Here is a 16819-nt window from a genome sequence, read left to right on the forward strand (position 1 = left end):
TGGAACCCAGGGACATTCAGCCTTTGAGCTGCACCCTCAGCCCTATTTTTGACTCTTTATTTTGAAACAGTCTCACTGAGTTGCAAAGGGCCTCACTAAGTAGCTGAGACTGTCCATGAACCGAGGTCCTCCTGTCTCAGCCTCCCAGATGCTGGGATTACAAGCATGTGCCACCACGCCCAGCTGTATTTGTTTTTTCCTGCCTTTGGGCTATTGAACTGTGAAGTAGAATACTTCAGAAGAGAGTGAAGGGTGTAAGAAAACACTGCTCAGCTTACTTGGGAATGCCAGTTTGAATTTGTGAAATGTCTGTATTACAGGTGATTTTCAAAGAAATGTAGCCTACTGTAGACACTGAAACTGATTTCAGGGTGGTGGCAAGGGCATTTAATCCCAGTACTTGAGAGGCTGAGACAGGAGGATCATAGGTTTGAGGACATCCTCAACAACTAGTGAGACTCATCAACCTAATGAGACCCTGTTTTGAAATAACTTAAAATAGGGCTGGGGTTGTAGCTTGGAGGTAGAATGCCCCTGGGTTCAATCCCCAGTGCCACCAAAAAAAAAAAGCTGATTTAAGGAAAAGGGAATTATTTAATTAGCATAACAGTAGTCCAAACTATCTTTCTGAATATTTAGGAAGTTGGAAACAGTCCAGAGTCATTCTAGTCCTGCGCTACATTTCCAAATTATTATTTTATTTATTTAGTTAATTTATTTATTTTGGTGGTGCTGGGGTTCCTGGAAACCCTTCTACCTCCGGGCTATACTCCCAGACCTAATATATATATGTATATATATATATATATTTTTTTTTTTTTTTGAAACAGGGTCTCTTAAGCCAGCGTGGCTGGCTTTGAACTTGCGTGATCCTCCTGTCTCCGCCTCCCAAGCGCGGGGATTTCAAGTGTGCCACCACGCCCGGCTTTCCAAATTATTTTTTCTTAGACATAGGGTGTTACTAAGTTGCTGATGGTCTCACCAAGTTGCTGAATCTAGTCTCAGATTTGTATTTGTGATCCTCCTGTCTCAGGTTCCCAAGAACTGGGATTACAGATGTACACCACCACTTCAGGAACCAGCGCTAGGAAAAATTCTTAATAACCTGAAACGTCTCTCACAGGCTTATTGAGTAACACCCCGCCTGACTATTGACTGAACCTAGACTAACAGAAGCTAGTCCTGCCCCTCAGCTATATCCCCAGCTTTTTGTTTGAGACAGGATTTTGCTAGGTTGCTTAGGCTGGCCTGGAATTTAGGATCCTCCTTTCTCAGCTTTTTGGGGTAGCTGGGATTATAAGCATGTAGTAATTGTGTGTGTGTGTGTGTGTGTGTGTGTGTGTGTGGTGGTGGTACTGGGATTTGAACTCATGGCATTCTACCTGTGAGCTACATTTACAGTTTTGAATTCTAATTGGGTGTGGTGGTACACACCTGTAATTCCAGTACATGGAAGGTTGAGACACAGGTTTTCAACTTTGAGGCCAGTCTTAGCAACTTTAATAAGCTCCTGTTTGAAAATAAAAAAATACAAAAAGGGCTGGGGCTATAGGTCAGTGGTTGGACACCCCTGGGTTCTTTCCTAGTACCATGAAGAGAGAGAGAGTAATAAGTCATTTTAAATAACAGCATCTTCTTATGTACAATATAGTATAAATATTCTTTTGAGAAAATAGAATAGAATAATATCTAAAGTTGAATTCTGTTGGGTATAGTGTTATACTCCTGTAATCCCAGTACTTGGGAGACTGAAATAGGAGGATCACAGTTTTCAGGACATCCTCAGCAAATAGGGAGACTCCCAGCATCCTAGTGAGACGCCATTTCAGAATAAAAGTAAAACAGGACTGGGGTTGTAGCTTAGAGATAGAATGCCCCTGGGTTCAATTCCTAGTACCACCAAAATAAAAAGATGAACTCCGGGTCTATGGATTCCCAGTACTTGGGAGGCTGTTGACAAGTTCAACTTAGCAAGGCACTCCGCAGCTTAGTGAGGCCCTGTTTCAAAAGAGGGGAAGGCTGAAGTAGAGCTCAGAGATAGCATGCCCTTGGGTTCAATCCCCAGTACTTAACCCCCTAAAAAATAAATTCTATAACGGTACCAGTCACGTGTTAGAATAATACAGTAAAATAATATAGTAAAAAAGTTTTTATTCAAGCATCATTAAGTTTCTAAAATTATACCAGATAGCCGGGCGTGGTGGCGCACGCTTGTAATCCCCGCGCTTGGGAGGCGGAGACAGGAGGATCGCACAGGTTCGAAGCCAGCCTCAGCTACTGAGTGAGGCTCTCAGCAACTTAGTGAGACCCTGTTCCCAAGTAAAGTATAAAATAGGTCTGGGAGTACAGCCGGAGGTTGAAAGCCCCTGGGTTCCACCCCCAGTACCACACACACACACACAAAAATTATACCAGATAGACGTTGAGTCTTGATGACTAGCAAATTTTTATTAATATTTCTTTCTTAAGCTAATTATGTTTCATGTTTATTTCAGTTATGCTTCTTGATAGGAAGCACATGGCTTCATTTGTAGCATGGAGCTAGCTTCCATAAGTGTTTTATATAGAAGTCTCCTGTTTTAGAGTGTTGATGGTATAAAATAAACGGCTTTCCCCTTCTGTTTCTGGATGCTGGTGACTCCTGTCTTCCCAGGCATTGGAATGGATACTTGCGTCATTCCTTTGAGGCATGGCGGTCTGTCCTTAGTTCAAACCACGGATTACATTTATCCTATCGTAGACGACCCTTACATGATGGTAAGTTTGCCCTAATGTGTTTCTATAACTGGAATTGCTCGTGCACTTGGTTTTTGATTGCGGCTGAGGTTTTGTGTATTTCTATGGTTTTGTTTTTGCTATACCCAAATTATACTACCCCAGCCCTGCTGCGACTCCTGCAGTTGGACTGCCCCTGTTGGTGCACAATGCTGCAAATAGTGAGCAGGGCCATCCTTCTGCCGCTTGGGTACCTGAGTCTCTGTCTGCATAGGAACGCCTGTTGTTTCAGTAGAGGTTTGTTGGACTAGCATAGCTTTCTGCTTTTTCCTTGTACCCTTGTTTCTCTGACATTTATCAATTTCACCACTCCTATGTTTTGGGCAAAAGATGTTGCTGTACTCTGTGATGAAACTAATCCTAAACGTTTTCTTCCACAAAGAGAGCTTAGCTTCTCATCGTAGTTACACTTCTCAAGCATTTATCTTGACCAGTGTTAGAATAAATAAGTTGATGGCCACCCACGCAGCCATCTGCACACCTACCCACCACTGTATACCACTCTGCGTGATATATATCTGACACTAAAGGCCTAGCTACTCATTGTGTACCATGGAGATATTTTTCCCAGTTATTCATTGTATGCTTGTGGCCAGCAACCCTTTAATCTACCCAGCCTTTAGCCCCACTTCTCTACCAAACCAAGAGAAGCCATTGAAGAGATGGGACTATCCCACTTGTAAATGCCAGCTGTCCTTCCTGGGTGGCAGGACACTGGGTCAGGTTGCACACACTCAAGTTTAGGTCATGGGGTAGCAGTATGGGTGTGTTAGCCTCTTGGGTGTCAGGGGCAAGAAAGCAGGTTATTAGGAACCAGTATTCCCTCCGCACCTCCATCTGTTTTTTGCTCTGGAGCAATACTCCTGAGAGGCCACACGCAAGCGTCCCATTTGAGCAGGTGGCAGAGAGGTTGGAGCTGGAACTCATCCTCTTGCCAGCATCTCTTAAAAGCACTTGGGAGCCCCCAGTAAATTGCTGCTGCCCTGACCGGTGATTGGCATATCCCAGTTCTAGGCCACCTGTTGGCCCTGGTGATTAGGCTTGGTGATGTTAAAAGTGTGTCTGCAGAGGTTGCTGATCTACCATGAATTCATAAGAAAACCTAAAATAAGCAATTAAGCAGCCATTGGAAATGCTAATACTACTTTGGAGTTCGATTATCCCTATATCAGGAAAAACGTCATTTTCTTTTTACTGGCTATAGAAATATAATTTAGACCATAGTTTCCCATAGTTGGCGGGCTGTCCCCTGTGTGGGAGGAAAGCTGGAATAATGCACAAGGATGGTGGTAGCCTCAGGTGCGATTGGGGGTTGCTAAATAAAATTAAGGGGGCCGTAGAAGCTTCCGGAGGGGTGCTGAGGGTTTTTTTTTTTTTTTTCTTTTTCTGAAAAGGAGTCAGTGATCCAATAATTTTGAGGAAACTGTGACTTAGACAATAGCGACTTCCATTGCAATAAAAACTTTTATTATTTCATTTTCATTGAATACTATTTTAAGTTCCTAATAAAATGATATGGTTTATTGGGAATCACTTCTTTTTCTTTAGAAAACAATTTTGCTTTAGGTCTTTATATTTCTTTTTTTTTTTTTTCCTGTTTCTCAAATAAGGTGTTTTCCTGCTTATTTCTTACAACCTTGAAAAGAAGCTACAATTTCTCAGTCCAAGTATATAAAAACCATCTCTTTTACTATATCCAGTAGAAGCAACGTTTTGTAGAATTTCACAAGAAAAGTGGCTGTTTCCAAGTTTGCTTTTAGGATAATTGTTCTCAGACTCTTTTATTCCCTGATACTTTCTCCCAGGCCATCAGCCCTCACCTCATTTTTCTTGCTGACATCCCCCGCACTCTCCAATCCAAGAAAGCAGGCTTCTGATACTCAGAATGAGAAAGTCCATGTAAATTCTTGGTTCTGCAGGAGGAGGGGAAGTGTCAGAGAGTGGATGGCTTGGTGGTTCTTTGATAAGGAAAGGTGACTAGCCCGCGAGTCTGGAAACCGAGGGTCCAGTAGCTGGCCTTCCTGGAAAGTCCCTCAGTTCTCTTCGGAGGCTACTCCATAGCCTTGGTCTCTGCCCTGTGGGTGGAAAGCCCCTGTCTGTCCTTTCTCACATCTCCCCTCTCTCCCCAGGGCAGGATAGCGTGTGCCAATGTCCTTAGTGACCTGTATGCCATGGGGGTCACGGAGTGTGACAATATGCTGATGCTGCTTGGAGTCAGTAATAAAATGACCGACAGGGTAAGTAGGAGGCCGTCTGTACCTGCTACGGTCTGTGTTTTCTTGGCTCTGACGATTAATTGGTTAGACTTCGTTTCTTCTCTAGAAAGTGAGGAGGCTGGGTGCAGTGGCACACGCCCGTAATCCCAGGACTTGGGAGGGCAGCAGCCAGCCTCAGCAGCTAGGTGAGAACTTGTTTCAAAATAAAAGAATCAGCCAGGTTTGGTGGTGCATGCTTGTAATCCTCACGCTTGGGAGGCGGAGACCGGAAGATTGCGCAGGTTCAAAGCCAGCCTCGCTGGCTTAAAAGACCCTGTTTCCAAATAAAAATATGAAAATAGGTCTGGGAGTGTAGCCCAGAGTAGAAGGGTTTCCAGGAACCCCAGTACCACCAAAAAAATAAAATAAAATAAATAATAATCATAATCAAACAGGACTGGGGTTGTGGCTCAGAGGTAGAATGCCCTGGGTTCAACTCCTAGTACCACACACACACAAAAAAAAAAAAAAAGGAGCACATCTATCGTACCATCTTTCATTTCTACCATTTGCTCCCTACCTTTCTTCCAGGTAGACTGAAACCTAGATGTTTTCATGTGTTTGTTTCAATGAAACTTAGGTTATAGTAGCAGTGCCTCAGTGCCAGCCAGGCCTGTGAATCGGGCATTGCCTTATAGCTGGACGTGTGATGCCCAGAGGGCCTGTAGCTCCCTGTGTTGCTGGCTGGGTATGGTGGAGTCGGGCCAGCCACGCTCATGTGCTTCTGATTTTGTTTCATTGCCTGGCAGTGTCTGTGTCTGATACCTGTTCTGTGAACAAGAGATAAGTTTCTAGTGTGTGTGTGGGCGGGGGGGGGGGTACTGGGGATGGAACCCAGGGGCATTCTACCTCTTACGTACACCCCCAGCCCTATTTTTATTCTTTATTTTGAAACAGGGTCTCATTGAGTTGCAGGGGACCTCACTAAGTAACCGAGGCAGGCCGTGACCCACGACCCTCCTGTCTCAGCATCCTGAATGCTGCCTGCTTTGGTTTTTTTTTGACAGGTATTTTTTTTTAATTTGTTACACTACTCTCATATAACCCCCCAAAACTAGTGTGCCTTACCCTACAGAAATCCAAGTTGTCAGTAGGCCCTTTCTCTGCTCCAGCAGTGTGTGCGTTGGTTAGTTGTACCTCGTGGTCTTGGCAAGGCGTGGTACGACCAAGTCTTGGCAAGGACTTACAGATACTCAATACCATCATAGCCCCAGGCAGTCTTCATACTACTTGTTAAGCGTAAGTAAGCATCCTCAAAGGCAGGGCAGATGTGCATTCTTTGCTTAGTCTTGGTTTTTGTATGTGTGCGAGAGGTACTGGAGATTGAACCCAGGAGTCCACTACCACTGAGCTACATTTCTGGCCCTTTTAATTTTTTATTTTGAGACGGGCTTTGCTAAGTTGCCTAGGCTGGCCACAAACTTGCCATCCTCCTGCTTTAGGCTCCTGAGTAGCTTGGATTACAGGCTTACGCCACTTTATCCAGCTAGTCTTAAGGACTGCTGATTTCTAGTGGTCATCAGAAGTGGAGCCATTGGAGCAGGCCTGTGGACCAGTACTGTCAGTACTCCTCTCTTGTCTGGGCTTTGTTCACATTGTAACCTAGAACATCTTCCAGCATTTGATAAGATGGTTACAAATGTGAAATACTCCCTAGCTTTTTTAACACTGCCCTGTTAGCTCTCGGGACTTCCTTTAAGGGTGTGTGTGTGTGTGTGTGTGTGTGTGTGTGTGTGTGTCTGTGTCTGCGTGTGTTGCTGGGAATGAAACCAAGGGGCCTTCTATTTTTCTATGCCCTCAGCCCTATTTTGTTTTTTTATTTGGAAACAGCCTCACTAAATCGTGGAGGCTGTCTTTGACCCTGTGGTCTTCCGATCTCGGGATTACAGCCATGCTCCACCATGCCCAGCGTCCTTCAGAGTTTCTTGATCCTTTTTATAACTAAATGTGTAGAACTGTTTTCTGGGTCTTGAACAGAATTATTTGACTTTCCATTTGTGTCTTTTTGTATCCTAGGAAAGGGATAAAGTGATGCCCCTAATTATACAGGGTTTTAAAGACGCAGCCGAGGAAGCGGGAACGTCTGTGACAGGTGGCCAAACAGTGTTGAACCCCTGGATTGTTCTAGGCGGAGTCGCCACTACTGTCTGCCAGCCCAACGAGTTCATCATGTGAGTTGGTCTCACTTCATGTTTCCCTCTGTCTTTCCCTATTGAAAAATCGATGTGTTAGGACATCGTTCACCTACGTGCTGCTTTTAAAGTGTACAGTTTGCTGACTTTTTGTAGGTTCACAGAGTACAACCGTCAGGAGACAATTCTAGAATATTTTTATCATCCCCCCCAAAAAAGAAAATGCCCTGCCAGTCCCACTTTTACTCCTCTCTTGTCCTGTTTCACTTCACATAATATGAGCTTAATTTTAAAGTCCTTCCATTTTGTAGCATGTGTTAGTATTTGACCTTATTACTTAAAATAATTAGATATTTAAATTGAATGATAATTTATAACAAAATAATACATGGCGCGCACAGTTTGACATTTTAAGATATACAATTCATTGGTTTTGTGAGCACAATATTGTACAGCCATCACAACTATCCCTATCCAGAACTCCCAGCTGCATTTGCACCCTGACAGCTTTAAACAATGCAATTCTATGACACAATACAGGAAACTCATTTCCCAAACTAGACCTTCAGTTCTGGCTTAGCCACACATGCAGGCAGGTGAGTCCCTCCACTTCGCTGCTTATGTTTGACATATGAGTTTATATTAAGTTAAATGCAATAAAACTGGGATTATTTTTAGAGTTAGGGGCAACATTTGACAATATAAATCATGTACAAGCTCACACATTTTTTTCTTTCTCTTTTGTTGTTGTGTACTGGGAATTGAACCCAGGGACATTCTGCCTCTGAGCTCCACCCAGCCCTATTTTATTTTTTATTTTGTGACAGGGTCTCACCAAGTTGCTGAGGTTGGCCTCAAACGGGCAATCCTCCTGTCATAACCTCCCAAGTACTGGGATTACAGGCATGTGCCACCACTCCCAGCTTCACTCAGCTTTATAAACTAAATTTACATGTTGTTTGAAAAAAAGTTATTGATTTTTTTCCCTTCTGATTTTTTGCCTGTTGTTTAAAAAAAAAAAAAAAAATTTTCAGCCAGGCGTGGTGACGCATGCTTGTAATCCCCGTGCTTGGGAGGCGGAGACAGGAGGATCACGCAGGTTCGAAGCCAGCCATGCTGGGTTAAGAGACCCTGTTTCCAAATTTTAAAAAAGTATAAAATAGGTCTGGGAATGTAGCCCGGAAGTAGAAGGGTTTCCAAGAACCCTAGTACCACTAAAAAAAAAAAAATCTGCTAGAGAGCTAAAGTGAGTGAGGCAGATAGACCCGAGTGGAAAGTCTCGTGATTTGGGGAGTGAGGCGGTCCTGAAGTCCGCGCCCCGGCTTGCCGTGGAAGTGCCCTGCGCAATGGAACATGGGGTCATGTGGCTGCTCAAGCTGAGGTACAGAGGCCCGACCAGTCAGCCCACACCCTGGTAGTGAGGACACAGTACAGTAGCTGTTCTCCTTGGGAACCACCACCATGTGTGGTGGCACACGCCAATAACCCCAGTTCTTGGGAGGCTGAGACAGGGAAATAGCAGGTTCAAGACCAGCCTTAGCAGTTTAGTGGAACTCTTAGCAACCCAACCAGACACTGTTTCAGAACAAAAAAAAAAAAAAAAAAGAAATTCCTGGGGTGTAGCTTGAAAGTAGAACCCCCTGAATTTAGTCCCCAGTATTTAAAAAAAAAAAAAAAAAAGACAGGGACCGCCTAGCCCCTAGTTGTCTAGCAGTAAACTCAGGATTGGGAGCCAGGTATGGTGATGCACACTTATAAACCCAGTGCTGGAGAGGCTGAGGCAGAAGAACCACGGGTTCAGAGCCAGCCTCGGCAACGTAGCAAGGCTCAAATAAGAAATAAAATACAAAGTCAGGCTTGGGCATGGCTTAGATTGCATCCAGTGCCTCTGGATTCAGTCCCCACTACCAAAACAAGAACAACAACAAAAAGTGAAGCTCGTGATTGGTCCATCTGAGTTCGAGAACCTGGATGCAGAAATCACCTAAACTCCAGACATATCCTATACCCTAAAACACCCACCTGAGTCTCTACCAGATAAGTGACTGTAAGTAAGCACTCTGAGAAGTACTGTTGCCACGACTGGTTTTGAGCCGGCCCTGTGGTGCACACCTGTTATCCTAGTACTTGGGGGGCTGAGCCAAGAGGGTTGCAGGTTTTGAAGCGAGCCTCGGCAGCTTAGCAAGACCCTGTTTCAAACTAGAGATTGATTGATTGATTGATTGATTGATTGATTGATTTGTGGTATTGGGGATTGAACCCAGGGAGATTCTACCTCCAAGCTACATCTCCAGCCCTATTTTATTCTTTATTTTGAAACAGGGTCTAACTAAGTTGCTGAGGGCCTCACAAGTTGCCAAGGCTGGCCATGAACCTGTGATCCTCCTGTTTCAGACTCCCAAATACTGGGATTACAAGTGTGCTGCCTGGCCTAAAGAACTTTTGAAAAGCTCAGAGGTAGAATTCCCCTGTGTTCAATCCTCAGTACCAAAAATGATTTTCTTTGTTTTGTTTTGTTTTGGGGGGTATGTGTTTTTGGCACTGGGGATTGAACCCAGAGGCATTCTACCTTCAAACTATACCCCTGACCCTATTTTTCATTCTTTATTTTTAAACAGGGTCTCACTAAATTGCAGAGGGCATTATTAAGTAGAAGAATTTCCCTTCTCCGTTTTAATAGTGTCAAGTTTATCTCCTTGTTTAATGTGACTAGGATGTGCCCTTTTTCTTCCTTTCTTTTCAGGCCGGATAACGCAGTGCCAGGGGATGTGCTGGTGTTGACAAAGCCCCTGGGGACGCAGGTGGCCGTGGCCGTTCACCAGTGGCTGGATATTGTGAGTAGCCAAGGCCGGGGCCCGAGGGAGCTGAAGGATTCCTTCTTCAGAGTTGTGACTTGGAAGGGTTTGGAAAATGAGATCTGTCAGTTTTGCTACCAGGGAATTTAGCTTAATCAACTAGGTCTTAAATCCTAGGAATTGTCTGTGTTCTGTTAAGTGAAAGCTTCACGTAATAAAGGCTTTTGAAGCAGGTGAGCCCCGCCTGGGCATCCAGCCCTTTCTGGGAGGAGTCTGGGGCAAGGAGTAGGTTCGTCTACTTGGTGCTGGTAGAGCTCTGCTCTCCCGTCTCGACGTCATAGGAGCTGGGCTTTTGTCATCCACCAGCCCGGTGTCTTAGCTTGATATAAGAGAGTAAGAAGTTCTCTAAGGCTACGCCAAGACTCTCATTAACCTAGGGAGACCCTGTTTTAAAATAAAAATAAAAAATAGTACTGGGGTGTAGCTCAGTTAGAATGTCCCTGGGTTCAATCCCCAGTGCCACAGGGGGAACGTTCTCTAAGGCTGCGCCCTCCCTGGCCGGCGGTGTGAACCATGTTGGACGGGCGTTGCGGTGGGCAGGCCCCCGGTATCGTGGACCACCACTCAGGATGGAGAGCCTAGGCAGGACCAGAAGCAGGCGCGACGGAGCTGGGCCTTCGAGCGTCCCCACTGTACCCCCCTTTTTTCAGCATCTATGTTTAAAATACCGTTTTTTTTGTTTGTTTGTTTGTTTTTTTACTATTAGGAGGAAAGTACAAAATTCAGGATAGTTGTTACTTCTCAGAAAGATGGGACAGTGGACTAGGGTAGACAAAAGTTACTGCTAACAGGTAGTTACTGCCCTGGGAAGCAGGTCATTGAGTTTTCTTTATTATTTCTCTTTTGTCTGGAGATTAAACCCAAGGCATTCTACCTCTGAACTACACTCTCAGCCCTATTTTATTTTTTTATTTTGAAATATGGACTCAAAAGTTGCAGAGGCCTTGCTGTTTCTAAGGCTGGCCATAAACCTGCAATCCTCCTGTCTTAGCCTCCCAAATACTGGGATTACAAGCATATGCCAACACACCCAGCTCTTTATTTATTTATTTATTTTGGTGGTACTGGGGATGGAACCCTTCTACCTCCAGGATACACTCCCAGACCATTTTTATATATTTTTTATTTGGAAATAGGGTCTCTTAAGCCAGCACGGCTGGCTTCGAACCTGCGCGATCCTCCTATCTCCGCCTCCCAAGCTCGGGGATTACATGCGTGTGTCACCACGCCCGGCAACCCAGCTCTTTATTTTTAAACAAATAATTGGAACCACAGAGGGGTTGATTGATGGACCATGGTAACAGCGTGCCATGGATCCAGCATCATAGTGCTGGCTTCTTTGAAAATGAGACTGAAGAAAACAGAGGCCTCTTGTTCTTTTTATGCCATCCTTTGGCCGCCCACGGCTGTCTTCAGGGTGCAAGCAGTTAAAGGGTGTTTCCACATTCATCTGTTCATTCAGATACCTCCACGCCTTGGTCGTGGTGCGCGCCTGTAATCCCAGCTCCTCAGGAGGCCGAGGCCGGACGCGTGCAAGTTGAAGCCAGTCTGAACACGATTGTGAGACCCCACTGTCTCTTCACTTCAGAATTCAGTTAAAGTCAGTATAGTTGTAATAGGAAAAATAAAAGCCACCAGCTTACGAGGAGAGATGAGTGGAGAACCAGAGGACATTCAGCGCTATGAATGATGCGACCCTGCCAGAGAGGACAAGCCGCAGCACCCCGCTCCTAGTTCTGTTGCCTGTCCAGTGCTGCTGTGTGTCCTGTTAAGTTTACACTCCCCTGGTACTGAGGATGGAACTCAGGGCATTCCACCTCCATGCTACATCCCCAGCTCTATTTTTTTATTCTTTATTTTGAAACAAGGTCTCACAAAGTTGCAGAGGGCCTCACTAAGTAGCTAAGGCTGGCAGTGAACCTGCAATCATCTTGTCTCAGCCTCCCAAGTACCAGGATTATAAGCGTGTACCACCATGCCCAGTTAATTAATGCAGTATTTGATTACAGAAGTATGGAATGAGAACAGAAGAGATACCATGACGATAGGTCTAATGGGCACTAAAAATAATAATTACAAAAAAGAACACGTAATATTCCATAGTAGTTTTGTTTGTTTTGTTTTTTGTGGGTCTGGAGATGGAACCCATGGGCATTCAACCTCCAAGCGATACCCCCTGCCCTATTTTTTATTCTTTATTTTGAAACTGGTTCTCACTGAGTTAAAGAGGGCCTCACTAAGTAGCTGAGGCTGTCCGCGAACCGCGATCCTCTGGTCTCAGCACGCCCAGCTCCATAGAAGTTTTGATAAATAAAACTCCTAAAGTAACTAACCAAAAAAGTACTCTTCATGTTGGTGGTTAGCAGTAAAGACTAACATTTTCCCCTCTTTTCTTCCTCACCTGTGTTTCTGTTATTAGCCAGAAAAGTGGAATAAGATCAAGTTAGTGGTCACGCAGGAGGATGTGGAGCTGGCGTACCAGGAAGCGATGATGAATATGGCCCGGCTCAACAGGACAGGTATGGGCGGCCTTCTGAGGTCCGGGGAAGCCGAGGTGGAGCCGAAGTGGCCCACAGCGCCTCAGTTGCTCATTGGGTTTTTTTCTGCATAACTCTTTAAATATGCAAGAAGCCATTCTTAGCTGGGAGACGGGACCCTGGCCAGATGTGATGTTGATCACAGACTGTCTTCTCCTGGGTGCCTGGTTTGGCAGTAGCTACTCATCCAAATACAGATGTGGAGGAACAGGAGCTCCCATTCATTGTTGGGATTGCACAATGAAACAGCCACTTTGCAGCAGTTTGGTACGTGTCTAAGAGAACTAAATATATTTTTGCCCAGCAGTTGTGCTCCTCAGTATTTACACATAGGAGTTGAACACTTACATTCACACAAAAACCTGGGCATAAATGTAGCTTTGTTTATATTGTCAAAACTTAGACGCCACCAAGATGTCCCTCAGAGATGATCAGAGAAACCAGCTGGCACGTCTAGATGATGGAGTGTTATTAAACAGTAAAAAGAAATAAGCTGCCAGACGTGATGGCACACGCCTGTAATCCCAGTAGTTGGGAGGCTGACACAGGAGGATCGCAGGCTCAAGGACAGCCTGAGCAAGGAAGATCACAGGTTTGAGGACAGCCTCAACAAGTAGTGAGACACCATCAACCTATCCAGACCTTGTATCCAAACAAAAAATTAAAAAATAGGGCTAGGATGTAGCCCAGAGGTAGACTGCCTCCGGATTCTATCCCCAGTACAACACATACACACACATACTCCTATTCTTTGATTTGGTGGGTTTTTTGTTTTGCTTTGTTTGGGTTTTTTAGTTTACTGGGAAGTTACTATTGGTTGAAGCTGCTGATCGATTACAAGCAGTTTAAGTTGAAATAAGAAATCAGAGCTGGACTTGTGTTGCTCAGCTGTGTGGGAGGCTCTGGGTTCTGTCCCCAGCACCGCAGCTTTCAGAATTGCACTCTGGGGTTTGCTCCTTTTGTGATATTTTTATTTTTCCTGTATGCCGCCTCACTACCAAATGAGGAGTTTTCCCATCACCCGCATGTGTGAGCTTGGAGTTGAGGAAAGGCGTTATTTTCTCAAGGGCCCCTCTGCCTCTTTCAGCTGCAGGACTCATGCACACATTCAATGCCCACGCAGCCACTGACATCACAGGCTTTGGGATTTTGGGCCACGCTCAAAACCTAGCTAAGCAGCAGAGGAACGAGGTGTCGTTCGTGATTCACAACCTCCCTGTGCTGGCCAAGATGGCCGCCGTGAGCAAGGCCTGCGGGAACATGTTCGGCCTCATGCATGGGACCTGCCCGGAGACGTCAGGTAAGGATCCTGGCTCAAGTGTGGGGTGGGAGGGGTGAGACTAGCAGGCAGCTCCCTGTCCCCTTTCATGAAGGCCTGCCAGGCGGCTGCAGTGCTTCCAGGCCCCGCCGTCCTGTGTGCGACCGAGACCCTGTTAGGTTGAGTGCCCCTGCTTCCTAGCGCAGCAGAGGGAGAATGTGGGAGGTAAGCTACTATGCAACTGAGAGCGCTGGGCGTGTAGCGCACACTGTAATCCCAGTACTTGGGAGGCTGAGACGGGAGGATCACAGGTTCACGGCCAGCCTAGCAACTTAGCAAGACCCTGTTTCAAAATAACAATGGCCAGGTTATAGCTCAGAGGTAGAGAGCCCCAGGGTTCAATCCCCAGTACAAAAAATAAATAAATAGTAAAGTAGAGCTGGGTGTGGTGACGAACTTGGTAGGCTGACACAGAACAGTCTTGTGTTGAGGTTAGCCCACAGGTAACTTAGGAAGGCCATTTCCAAAAAATAAAATAAGAGCCCAGTGTGATGGCACACACCTGTAATCATAGTACTTGGGAGGCTGAGACAGGAGGATCACAGGTTTGCAGCCAGCCTCAGCCAGCTACTTAGTGAGGCTCTCTGCAACTTAGTGAGACCCTGTTTCAAAGTGAAAAATAAAAAAATAGAGCGGGGGTATAACTCAGAGGTAGAATGCCCCAGTACTGCAAAAAAAAAAAAAAAATGTACTTGCTAGACCTGACCCCAGAAAACCTGATGTTGGGTCTGGAACATGCCTGGCTTCCTGGAAGAATCTGGAATAAGGCCAAAGGTAGAGACCATAGAACCCTACCCACATCAGCCCCTGTGTAGTAGCTTTGGATGTCACTAAGCCACCAGGCCTCTCGACAGCCTTTTGAAAGGACCCTTCAGCTTCCTGCTCAAAGAGAAAGGAAGGAATTTCTAGTAGTGCCAATGGGCGGGGCTTTTCCCTGTTGGTTTGGTGTCTGTCTGGAAGAGTATTTGCCACCTAGTGGGCAAAGTAAATGTTGAATGAATTACTGAATGCTACCAATCCCTTAAGTTTCTTTTATTCAAAAATGGAAAGTTTTTACATTTTTAATAAAAATGAAACATGCTGTGTAAAAATTTTCCTGGTTGTGTTATTTTTATTTTAGAGCATATAAATCTTTTAGCCTTCTAGCACAGTACTGCAGGTTAATTTTAGTATATATACGCTCTTTCTACTTTGGAGATAACATCAGGACTGAAGTCTAGATACCTGAGGCATACCTTCTTCCTGAGTTTTAAGCAGAATACAAAGAAGCATTCTTGGTAAGATGAGGAATCCAAATTAAGAAGAGACATTTTGAGCCAGGCCTGGTGGCACATGCTTGTAATTCCAGTACATGGGAAGCTGAGACAGGAGGATTGCAGGTTCACAGCCAGCCTCAGCAACTTAGTGAGACCCTCTTTGAAAATAAATAAGTTGGGCGTGGTAGCACACACTTGTAATCCCAGCCTGTGGGAGGCTGAGACTAGAGGGTTGAGGTTCACGGACAGCCTCAGCTACTTAGTGAGGCCCTTTGCAACTCAGTGAGACCCTGTTTCAAAATAAGAATAAAAAATAGGGCTGGGGGGTGTAGCTCAGAGGTAGAATGCCCCTGGGGTTCCATCCCCAGTACCACAAAAAAATAAAAGTGAAAAAATCTGTTAAGTTAGTTGTTGCCTTTGTGTATGGATTTTTTTTTTTTTTTTTTTTTTTAGTAGAAATTTACAAGAAATTCGTCTACAGAATAAAGTAGGCTTCTTAGTGTAGTGGAAAGAACAATGTGCTTGCCAGGCTGCTGGCTAACACAGCTCTCATCGGTGTAGAAGTGTCTTAGTCTAGAGGCAGAGACTGCTCCACGCTCGCGACGTCACAGCTAACGACACGTTCTTCCTTTCCTTTGCCAGGAGGCCTTCTAATCTGTTTACCACGTGAGCAAGCAGCTCGGTTCTGTGCAGAGATCAAGTCCCCCAAATACGGCGAAGGTCACCAAGCATGGATTATTGGGATTGTAGAGAAGGGCAACCGCACCGCCAGAATCATAGACAAGCCCCGGATCATCGAAGTCGCACCGCAAGTGGCCACTCAGAATGTGAACCCCACGCCTGGTGCCACCTCTTAATGTAGACAGAAATAGCTTTGGTTTTGTTTTTAAATAGATCTATCTCCTTTATCATCACATCAATTAAAGACTCTAAGCAGCGACAAAATCTCATTGTGTCTACACATCCGGTGACCCTAGGTCGATTTGTGAGTGGATACAGTTAATAAAGTGAAATCCATGGCCTTCTTTTCCTGTTACATTAACTGAAGATGCACCTGACCTTGAGGCAGCTTCTGAGTTGAGAATTATATTGTTATCCAATACTGTTGATTCATCTTGAATCTTTAGACACGTATCTCTTGCCGCGTAGGCTCTTTCTAAAGGTGCTTTCACACAGCACAGACACTACCGAAGGTAGTGTCACCTAGCAGTTTTGTGTCTTTTCATTTTATGTATATTTATCATATCATTCTGGTCTTTTTTTGTGTCTATTCTGGAAAGACGGAATTGGTAAGTGACAGGCTGGTTCCCGGTAGTAAGAGGGTTGCATGATCCCTTTGCATCTTGGATTCGTAAAGCCAGTTAATAGTTCAAGAGCATCCCCTCGACCTTCTCCACTGGTGCGCTCAGTCCAGCCAGGCGGGTGCTTCACTGCATGGAAAGCACCCTGAAGACAAAGAGTTTCGAGTTTTGTTTTGGTAGACTTCCTGATATTTACCATTAACTTTTCTTTACTGATAGCAAAAAAGGATACTTTTTGCAATGTAATTAGATGTTCTATAGTGCAACAAGGAATTGCCTTCCAGTAGGGTTCATGTATAATACTCATTTACAATTCAGTATATAATTAACTACTCAAATAATTTTTAAATATAATCAATAAAGACTTGTGTGGATGGTAGTGTTTAATAC

General features: G+C 44.8%; 1 protein-coding gene across 5 annotated transcripts in view; it reads left to right on the top strand.

The window, feature by feature from the left end:
* Positions 1-15985, top strand: part of SEPHS1 (selenophosphate synthetase 1) — a gene marked incomplete at both ends in the record, with an annotated part of 22755 nt that extends 6770 nt beyond the window's left edge. Inside the window, 7 exons of one of the 5 annotated variants that reach the window (XM_080717023.1) lie at positions 2654-2757; positions 4905-5012; positions 7047-7201; positions 9906-9996; positions 12437-12536; positions 13642-13854; positions 15771-15985. In XM_080717023.1, the coding sequence (XP_080573149.1) occupies positions 2654-2757; positions 4905-5012; positions 7047-7201; positions 9906-9996; positions 12437-12536; positions 13642-13854; positions 15771-15985 (986 nt within the window). The remainder of the gene's footprint in view (positions 1-2653; positions 2758-4904; positions 5013-7046; positions 7202-9905; positions 9997-12436; positions 12537-13641; positions 13855-15770) is intronic. The other 4 variants (XM_080717024.1, XM_080717027.1, XM_080717025.1 and 1 more) reach the window with 4 other exon arrangements.
* Between the last annotated feature and the right edge of the window lie 834 nt (positions 15986-16819).

This window comes from Muscardinus avellanarius (assembly GCF_963383645.1).
Source record: "Muscardinus avellanarius genome assembly, chromosome: 20".
Classification (NCBI taxonomy): Eukaryota; Metazoa; Chordata; class Mammalia; order Rodentia; family Gliridae; genus Muscardinus; species Muscardinus avellanarius.